The sequence below is a fragment of the Leptinotarsa decemlineata genome, unplaced genomic scaffold (assembly GCF_025532065.1).
Source record: "Leptinotarsa decemlineata unplaced genomic scaffold, Ldec_3_MD MMD2_P_RNA_scaffold_1, whole genome shotgun sequence".
Lineage (NCBI taxonomy): Eukaryota > Metazoa > Arthropoda > Insecta > Coleoptera > Chrysomelidae > Leptinotarsa > Leptinotarsa decemlineata.
Window position 1 is genome coordinate 5,417,151 of NW_027412523.1, and position 11,095 is coordinate 5,428,245.

Here is an 11,095-nt window from a genome sequence, read left to right on the forward strand (position 1 = left end):
TTCTTAATAATTTTTTTGATAGGCAAAATTGTTAAATACGACAAGTTACTGATAAATAGAAGATTTTTCTTTGTGAAAAATACTTTGATTTTTACGCAGTAACTTATCGGGGTAAACTAAAAAGTTTGCCCTTCTACACTTGTATAAAGTTCTCCATTATAATTTTTATATTTTTTCAGATTGTGGAAGGTAACAAAACTTTCGATTTTCCGTTATTATGAAGAAATGATTGTTGATTTAAAATAATAAAAATAAAAAAAAAATCATAATGGTTTTATAGGTACTCTCATCCGGTACTTATACAAGTATTTTTGCGTTTTACGAGACACATTGAAAAAAAATCAAGACATTTTGAATAAATTATCGATGAGAATATCCAAAACATTGATAATAAATATCGTTTCATTTATTACTTTCTACAGTGTGGTCCATTAAGCCTGCAACAAATGGGAAATTTTTTTATTATCGATTTCTCAGAAAATTTCATTCTTGACAAAAGTTGGTGCATGTTCCAAAACTATACCAAGTGTACCTGAAATGGCTTTATAATTTGAGATATGATTTTTCCATGTGGATTCAGAGTGAAATAGAAGAACAGCAAGATTTTCATCGATGTATTCTGTTTGGAGATGAATCTACTTTTACAACAAATGTGGTTCTATCATCACAAAATTGCAGATGGTGGTCAACCCAAATTTTATTATTGACAACAAAAATCAATACTATCAGAAAACAAACGTTTGGTGTGGTATATTAAATGATAAATTACTAGGTACGTTTTTTTCGCGAGAATTTGAATGGTGACTTGAACTTTTTGGAAACTGAAATAGCAGAGTTTTTGGATGATATGGTATTAGAAGAACGGCGAAAGTTATGGTTCCAACATGACGGATGCCCTGCCCATTCTACTAGAAATGTTTCTCAGTGGCTGAATACGACATTTCGTAATAAATGATTAGGACGAAATACCGATCCTCGATGGCCTCCTCGTTCTCCAGACCTCACACCTCTAGATTATTTCTTATAGGAATACTTGAAACAAAAAGTCTACAGAGATCGCCCCTTTAATAATGTTGATGAGCTTGAAACTTCGATACGAGTTCATTGCAGAAATATTCCCGCTAATGTGTTGCGATCTACATTAAACGAATTTTATGAGCGAACAATTAGATGCATAGAACGAGACATACAGAGATGCTTCGATAATTGTTATTGTTAGCACCTGTTAAGTTGTTAAGTTACCTACTGTATTTTTCTGTACTATCGCTTATTGGTTATTTTTTGTTCATGGCTATCCGCGATAGATTTTGACAGTTTATTAATATGAACATTTAGTTAGTAAAGTATTTGCCTCGTTAAAAAAGAGTATTTATTTTATTCTACAGTTCTGTTGAATATCGTTGCAACAAACATGAAGTTGACGGTCACCTAAAAAAATACAAATCCAAGTAAATTTTACAAATACACTTTGATTTGATAAAAAATACTCCAAACTGATTTGATTGTTGCTACTTCAAATACACATTAAATCAAATAGTGAAAATATGTATCATACGGGGGTAATTCAAAATGTTCTAAAAAAAATCGAATAGCAGGCCATGACTTCGTATCTGAACATAACTTTTAATTCGAAGCAACTTTTCTCTACAACATATTTCTATATTTTTTGAAATAATGGTAATGTATAGTTTTGGAACATGCACCAACTTTTGTCAAGAATAACATTTTCTGAGAAATCAATAATAAAAAAGTTTCCCATTTGTTGCACACTTAGTGGACCACACTGTATATGAATCTTATATGTCTTAGCATCTATTATAAATGTTTGAAACACCAATAGGGAAAAAGCGACTGCAAAATATGTATATCGCTAAGGGGAGTAATTTTCAGAAACTCTGTATTTTGGTATCATATGGAAAAAATACCTCTGGATGATCTACACAATAGTCGGAAATGTTTTCGTTGATATTTTTTATTGAATTTTTGGTAAATTTTCGTTTTGAGGGCACCCGGCGGTTTTGAAAGAAATTTTGAGTGTACTTATGTATTTTGATACGTAGATTACGAATTCGAAAGAAAAAAGCGACGCTCTCCCTTATTTACAAAGTTACGGCCCTTCAAATTTCAGAAAAGGGCAACTTTTCAGCCTTTTTTTTCACAAAATGAACTATTTAAAAACAAACATTTTTTCACTAGGTCGCCTTTACACCTTATTCCTCTTTCTTTGGCACTTTTCACTTCAAAAATCAACATTTTTCCAATGAAAATGTTAAAAAACGTACGGAACTGCTTTTTGGTTACATATCTCTGTATTTTACGTTTTTAAGGTTAATGGCATGGCAGTCCATATTCCTAAAGTAATTCAAATGTTTTTTACCTTCATTCTTTAGATCGTGAATTAGTTTTTGGTGGGGTATTACGAATTTGAAATAGTAGGCGGCGGCAAATACCAACCACTTTTTTCTGAAATGTCACTAGTAACTAACCTAAAAATAGAATAATGTCACCAGGAGAAGCATTCGTTTCTAAACTAAGTTTTTTAAAAGAAAAATGTTCATTATTGAAGTGAAAAGTGTCAAAGAAGGATGAATAAGGTGTAAATGTGACCTAATGAATAGATGCTTGTGTTTTTAAATATTTTATTTTGTGAAAAAGACGGCTGAAAAGTTGCCATTTTCTAAACTTTGAAGGGCCGTAACTTTGTAAATACGGGAGGTAATCGGGAGGTAATTCGTAGGTAATCTACGTATCAAAATACGTAAGTACACTCAAAAATTTTTTCAAAATCGCCCTCAAAACGAAAATTTACCGAATTTTTTTGGTAATTTCTTTTTTTGATACTTCAATCAGTTCTTGCAACAAAAAGTTGTTCTTTGTTGAATCTACTCGATTGAGCATGACATGATGTCCTGACAATGACAATAATAACCGACTAATCATATCCCAATCATGAATTTGCCAAAAAAAAAAGATAAGTTGAAAAGTTATGAAAAACGGTCCACCCCGTAGGGTTATCCTTGAACCAAGCAAGCAGCCGCTCATGTACAAATAGATGCATCTAGCATGCGCTGGCAATGATTCATTACTACGTCAACACGTGGATAGAAAACGTTTCGTTATTCGAAAAGGACTCACCAACAGGACTAGCGGGAACGTAAATAATTTGCGCCATTGTACTGTCACGACAGAGTCAATAATAGTAGAACAAGATCTCTCACTTTTCCCGGACCAATTGATCGACTCCGCCAATCGGAAGAATATTTATACACTTTTGAGGTGATCCGATCATTAGCAGTAGATACGAACAATATGCACACTAGAGGAGATAACGAGTTGTGGTATCACTTCAAAATGATTCACGAAGAATCGGAGTTTGATCGCTACCGTCGATTCATTTTATCAAGTTCGCCGTGTTTTCGTTATCGACGCGAGTTTCACACAAAGTCGACGTTCGAAAGTCACCTTTTCCAAAACACTACGTGGTTTTGCGAGAAGACCTTCGCATTATTGTTTATTAGCGATTCAATCTGCTACGTTTTTTATAGAAACAGAAGTTCGCCCATTTGAAAGTTTCGACGGATATGTCGGTTCAAAAACAAACCACTAACCGATATGCGCACGATCGCTAAATAGAAATACGCTTCATACGGGGTGAGTGTCGATAGTACTGATATCAGGTGAACTTTGTCTGGAAAATAGTTTTTTGAATTCGGGGATCGGTCCATGTCCTAATCTGGTTCCGTACCAATGATTTTGGTACCCCCAGAGCTGGTTCAGGACCTATATATGAAGTTGATGATCCGTGTCTAGCGCATTAATCAGCTTCATCATTTCCTGTGATTCCTGAATGCCCTGGCATCCAGTACAGAGTTAATTTGTTTATGATTGCAAGTTCATTCAGTTCTTCATGGCATTCCCAGACCAGTTTTAATGTCACTTTCGGGTTTGTCAGAGCCCCTAGTGCGCTCTTATGTCTGTAAAAATATTGATCCGCTCATTTCTTTGAGGTCTCAATTTGATAAGCCTTGCACACTGCAAGATAGCATACACTTCCGCCTGAAATACGGATGTGTATAGTCCTAGCGGATAGCTGTAGTTTAAATTTCTATCGAAACCGTTGAGACAACAACGGTTTCGAGGTGGATATTATTGACTCAATTCTTTTTAAAAAACTGCAGAAACAAGCCCTGAACCAAGTATATCCAGTTGAAAAAAATGACACTAAACATCATGTAACTATAATTTACGTTGGTGATCCTATTAATAATATCGCTCGTTTTTTACAAAGCAAAGAATTGGGCGTAGCCAACTGATAATTTGACTAAAATCATTAAAAACTTGTAGTTCTTGTCCAACATTTTTTATCGGATAAGCTAGATATTTTCTTCCAAAAGAATGAGAGAAAACAGAAATAGTTTCAGCTGTCATACTTTCACAGATGTTTAGCATGTGCGAGAGGCATGCATTCAAAAGTGTTTTGCTTTCAGCGATTTTCTGCTATCGAAATGCATCAAATGTGTAAAATAAATGGGGTTGATTACTCAAAAACACTCACAATGTAGTCCGTGTACTCAATGTTGACCGTGACATAAGGTAGTTGTACTCTGAGCCAGTAAAATATTCACGAGTGGTACGAGCTTTTCACAATAGAAGAGACCAGTTCTTGCCACGTGGTCGTACGGTCAATAAGTAGTATGAAGTTATGCGTCACTTGCGAGGAGCAATACGGAGAAAACTACTGGTATTGTGGAAAAACAATTCATGGCTTTTGCACCTGCTCACTCGTCATTATTTTCCGTAATTTTTTTGCCAAAAACAACACCGTAACCGTGCTTGCGCCACCAGATTCACCAGATTTGACCACCTGCGATTTTTCCTGTTCTCAAATTAGAAGGGACCTATGAAATGATTGCGTTTTGCGACGATTTAGGAAATGAAAACCGAATCGCTGAGGTCATACCAAAAGGGGACAAAATGAAACTTGAAGTATAGATAAATATTTTTTGAGGAAAATTAAGGTTTGCCTTATTTTTCGAAAAGGTGAAAAAGATTTGAATTTTTCATCGCTTTTCTGGATGTTCAGCTTTCCAGAATGTAGTTTTCTCTAGATTCGATGGTCAACATTCCGGAAAAAAATCTTTTCGTTCTCAATACCTAAAAACGTACTTCTGAAAAACGTCTCAATCGCTTCTCAAGGATTTGAGGCGAGGTCTTTTTCTCATTGAGGAATTTTTCAAAAGTAAGTTTTGGGTTTTAGGAATAGACAGAAAATACATTCCGAAACGTAAACCATCTAAAAAAGTTCAATCGTGAATGGTTAAAAACCCGAAAAACACAAAAACTCATTTTATTTCATTTCGAACTGAAGTCAAACTAAAATTTTTATATAGTATTAAATATGACAAGTCACTACGTTCTTTAGGAAGTTGAATGGCCAATTGCATATGCAGGAAATTTTCTGTGAAGATTCCTACACTGACGCCTGTCGGATATAATCCAACGCCGTTCGTGGTATTAGCCAGGGGAGTAGTTGCTTTCTGATAGGCGTGATACCTACTGTGTAGGTATATCTGAGACTGGCTTGAACGTTTAACGTTTATTTCTTCAAATTTAATTATGTGCCTAGCAATTGCACTCAGATGACTATTAATGTTTTTTATTAATTTCAGTTCTGAATCATTCAGCAGAAAAAAATATTAGTATTCAATAATGAAAAACTATATTTTTGAAGCATCTTGATAAGAGAACATACTCTTCATATAGTTCATGATATTAAAAACTCTATCTTTGATCTGTTATGCTTTTGCTGGACGCCCAATACATTGATATCTAAAACTTTTATAATGGAAACTCGATGTGACACACACGCTGAGTATGGAAGTAGAGTCATTTTGCTAGATCTTAAGAAGCATTAACCAATCGTTCAGGTGACTCCAGAAATTTATAGAAGTAACAAAAAGGAATCAATAATCACAATTACAAACAACCATTATCATTTCTGAGCAAAGTATGCAAACACTCCACAATTGTGCTTTCAAATAAGATAAATTGGGGAGAAGAAAGAACCCATCTTGAAAAATTTTTTCCATTTTCCATTCAAAGAAACGAATGAATGCAATAAAGAAAAATGTGAAACGTAGAATGAATCTGAGGAAAACACTTCTTACACCAAATTATCTATAAGAACAATTCGTTCAGGCCAATAACACCTATCAGAAAACAACTACTTCCCTGGCTGATACTACGAAGGCCGTTGAATTATATCTGACAGGTGACAGAGCGGGATTCCTCTTCACACATGTCAGAATTGCAAATCTACTAGTAGGTTTTCAGTGGTACCCAAAAAGGTTAATTTAATGCACGTCTACAAGAGTGCTGCAGTTCTGGTGTGTGGGAAAAGTGTTTTCAGTAGATGGTCACAATTGCGTCTTTGGTACATGCTGGATGATCTGAAAAGTTAGTTAGTTAGTTAACCCTAACCTGTACAGTTTCCACAGCTGTCGGACTGTTAGTTTGTGGGATAGAACATTTCGAGTAAAGCAAAGTGTGGAAAGACGCAACAGTCGGCTGGCAAAGTTATGGTATCAGTGGTTTGTGATGCGCATGGTATAATATTCAACAACTATCTTGAAAAGGAAAAAACCATCAACAGCGATTATTACGTAACGTTATTGGAACGTTTGAAGGACGCAATCGCGGAAAAACAGCCCCATTTGAAGGAAAAAACTGTTGTTTCATCAAGGCAATGCACCGTGTCACAAATCAATGAAAACGATGACAAAATTGCATGAATTGAGCTTCAAATTGCTTCCGCATCCACCGTATGCTCCAGATCTGGCCCCTATCAACTTTTCCCTCTTCTCAGGCCTCAAGAGACTGCTCGCTGGAAAGTTTAACGCCTAGGAAGAGGCAATCGTCGAAACTGAAGTCTATTTCAAGCCTGAAGATAAATCATTCCATAAAAATGGTATCAAAAAAAGTGTATGACTGCCATAATCGTTGTATCGCCCTATATTTTACGACAAATCAGGTTTTGTGATAAAAAGACTAAACCTATCTATGATTATATTATTTTGCATTGAGAACATAAGGATGCGTGATTTTTTATCAAGAACACTCGATATTTTTATAACACTAATGGATAAATATTTTATTTGACACATTTTTAGTACTTTCGTCAAGCCCAGATACAATGCAAGTCCAAAAATATCTATTACTTTCGGAAATGAATTTTTGAATCCTCAAACTATTGTAATTTCAACCTTGTTGTATATAGTGCTGTAGTTTTAATGAAAAAATAACACGACTCTCACCACTTTTCGGGATTTTTGTTGAACCGTGGACGATAGTTTTTCTTTCAGCCATGACGACACGACAATGTTGAAAAGTGGACTAATTTTTTTTGTCACTCAACAACTTATAAGACGATAGGAAACCGATTAGATGCTATACGAAACTATCAATAATTATTACAACACTGGTGATTATTTGAAGTGAACCATACTATCTTGCGTTGGCGGTAATTATAAGCACATGATGGTGAAAACATTAATCGATCCAAAAAAAAAATATAATGCTTTAGACAAGGTCGATTAGACATGAATAGCAGGAAGAACCTATATTTGCATTGAAAATTGAAGTGTACTGTTATTGACTATTGAGTTATTACGACAAACAAACGGAAATTACAATGATAGTAACAAAAAAAAGTATTTTTTACAATTCGTAAGTGTCACTGAATGATCGTTATTATTACATAACCAAAAAAATATAAGTATACGAGTACGAAGTACGTTTTTCTTTACAATAGCTAATGTTTTAAGATACATCTCAAATATCTCAAATTGCGGAAATGTCAATCCAGTATTCTCCTTCAAGTCGAATACCTACACATCTTAAAATAGATGTTTAAATATTTTAACAAATAACAAATCTTCAATTATTTTGATTTGAAATTAGCAATAAAAAATATAATATATATATATATATATATATATATATATATATATATATATATATATATATATATATATATATATATATATATATATATATATATATATATATACATATATACATCGGAAAAGTCTAGGGATATTTTTATAACATACTAAATATCATAAAAATAAATGCATGAGGTCGTTTAATTTCGATTAAATTGGTACACTCGACCACCCTGTAGATTGTAGATATGGGTTGAACAAAGCCTGCAAGAACGGTAACTAATCTTTTATCAAGTTTTCTACAAACTGTAGGTTTTCGGCTAAAATGAATAATCTGAAAGTGTCGAGTTTGTACATTCTATGCAGTTCTTGCTCAGCAATTAAACTGGAAATATTGTGCTTTAACATGGAACGCCATCACTTACCATTGGCTGAGATGAATAGTGCTGTAGGGCTTCTTCAAGGTGGCATGCGACAAAATGATGTAACTCTTCGTTTGGGGGTCTCCCAAAGTATTATCAGTCGATTGTGGCGGCGTTTCCGTGAAACTGGCAGTCCAGCCGAACAACATCCAGGGCGAGGACGCGCTACAACTGCAGTTCAAGACCGATTTTTGGTCTTAACCGCAAGAAGACAACCGACAATCACAGCACCTGAGTTGGTTAACGTGTTGCAGCAGACGCACCAGGTAACCATTGGTCGTGATACTGTCAGAAATCGACTGCATGAAGCAGATCTCCACAACAGAAGGCCACTTAGATGTCCACCTTTGTCGAGAGGCAATCACGGTAGAAGATTAGAGTGGTGTCAAGAACATCAAAACTGGGATGCAAATGATTGGGCCACAGTTTTGTTTACAGACGAATCCAGATTTGGATTTCATCCAGATTCTCGTCGAGTAAGACTGTGGAGACGACCTGGAAATAATGAACGTTTGAGACACGTCCAGGAAGTCCACACATACAGAGGTGGTACAGTAATGCTATGGGGCGGAATCATGATCGGCGGCAGAACCGATCTCGTTTTTCCAAATCGCTCCCTCACAGCTCGACAGTACCTCGACACCATTCTTCTACCTATCGTCCGTCCTTTTGCTGGTGCTGTTGGTGAAAACTTCCACCTAATGCACGATAATGCTCGTCCACATGTCGCGCGTCTAGTGACTGACTGGCTCACCAACGAAGGAGTTGATGTATTGCCATGGCCAGCACAATCACCGGACCTGAATCCCATCGAGCATGTGTGGGACATGCTTCAACGAAGAATTACTCCGCATATGGGGAACATTCACACAACGTTTCAATTGAGAGAGCTTTTAATCGCTGAATGGGCAAATGTACCTCAACAAGACATTGACAATCTCATTTTGTCGATGCACGATAGATGTAGGGCCGTAATAAACCAGCGTGGAGGCCATACTTTGTACTGATTCCAATTTTTTTTTGTATTATGATTTTTTTCGGGGTGCCAAAGAAGAGCCATATTTTTTTTTTAGTTTTGCTTATATGCGCACTCAGTATTTTTGACCATTTAATAAATTTTGTTGTAAGTTACATTCGTTTAATAATCACCCGTCAACTTTTTTTTCCCTAAAGAGATCTAAAAAAAATTATTGCCATTTTTAAAAATATCCCTAGACCGATGTGTGTTCCGATGTGTATATATATATATATATATATATATATATATATATATATATATATATATATATATATATATATATATATATATATATGTTAGCGATATTTTACTGAATTGTTTTGTGGAGCGGCAAAGTGAAATTAACCGGAGCTTTTATAACGATTTTGTAAATAGTTCTCTCAAAAATCTCAAGAATTGTAGGTATACATACCATATTGGTACCAGTCACAGATTCACAGGCAATAAAAGTCAAGTAAATAAAAAAAATATTTAATATATTTTATCGAATCACTATATCGATGAACAAACGTGGAATCTACAAAAGATTTGTGAGTTTACAATATTGAAAAAATTATTGTTCACGTAAGTATCGCCATCTGGCGTTCGGTGGCTAAAACAACAAAGTGCAAGCTTATAAGGAGATTAGGTTCGTTATTGTTTAAATAGTTAGATGAACATTTTATTACATGTTATGTTTCTGGCAACTACTTTAGAAATTTTCTGTTCTACTCAACTAAGAGTACATGAACGACTAGCAAAAATCACCAAAATTGATGCATTTTTCGTATTTAAAATCACAATAATGTCACAGCCACATTCGAGTGTATCCCGTCATGAGATGACTCGCTATACTTTTTTCAAAACTGATAATGCAACTCCTACATTCATTTCCTCTAATTTATCAGACAATTGATATCACTGTTGAAAAAATCATAACATTATGAGTTAATAACCCGTATCCGTTGTTGAAAGATTGCTGGCGTTCAGCAAATTCCCAAAAAAATCAAGAAAAATTTTCTACATAACTATAGACCAGTCGCTTTGCATTCAGTGATATAAAACATTGTGAAGGAAGCCATAAACCATCATATCCTTACCGGATATAATAATGTCAGGACAGACAATTCCGCTTTCTGCTTCGATGAGTTTGTCGGAACACTGTTCTGAACCAGGAAACTGTACACACCTCAGCAACTTTTGATACTTTAGAAAGTTCAGTTGAAATTTCAACTTTAATCTCGAAATTTCAAAATTAATGTCGATTTAAGTAAAAATTTTGAGATTAATGTCGATTAAAATTGAAACTTTCGACTTTGAACTTTAAATTTCGACTTTAATTTCGAAATTTACTCTTTAAACTCAAAATTTCGACAATAAAACCCATCAAAGTCAAAATTTCGATAATAATGTCGAATAAAATTGGAATTTTTGACTTTAAACTCGAAATTTCAAAATTAATGTCGATTAAAGTTGAAACTTTCGACTTTAAACTTTAAATTTCGACTTAAATCTCGAAAGTTACGCTTCAAACTCGAAATTTCGACAATAAAACCAATTAAAGTCAAAATTTCGATAATAATGTCGAATAAAATTGAAATTTTTGACTTTAAACTCGAAATTTCGACTTTAATCTCGAAATTTCAAAATTAATGTCGATTAAAGTTGAAACTTTCGACTTTAAACTTTGAATTTCGACTTAAATCTCGGAAGTTACGCTTTGAACTCAAAAT

At 34.5% G+C, this 11,095-nt stretch overlaps 1 protein-coding gene across 2 annotated transcripts in view; it reads right to left on the bottom strand.

Annotated features, from left to right (window-relative positions):
- LOC111515029 (alpha-tocopherol transfer protein-like) overlaps window positions 1-7,426 on the bottom strand; it is a 52,311-nt gene extending 44,885 nt beyond the window's left edge. The window contains exon 1 of one of the 2 annotated variants that reach the window (XM_074183542.1): window positions 7,314-7,426. In XM_074183542.1, the coding sequence (XP_074039643.1) occupies window positions 7,314-7,365 (52 nt within the window). In that variant the 5' untranslated portion in view covers window positions 7,366-7,426. Of the gene's footprint in view, window positions 1-3,135; window positions 3,278-7,313 lie in introns of those variants that run through there. The other variant, XM_074183585.1, reaches the window with a different exon arrangement.
- Window positions 7,427-11,095: the final 3,669 nt, after the last annotated feature.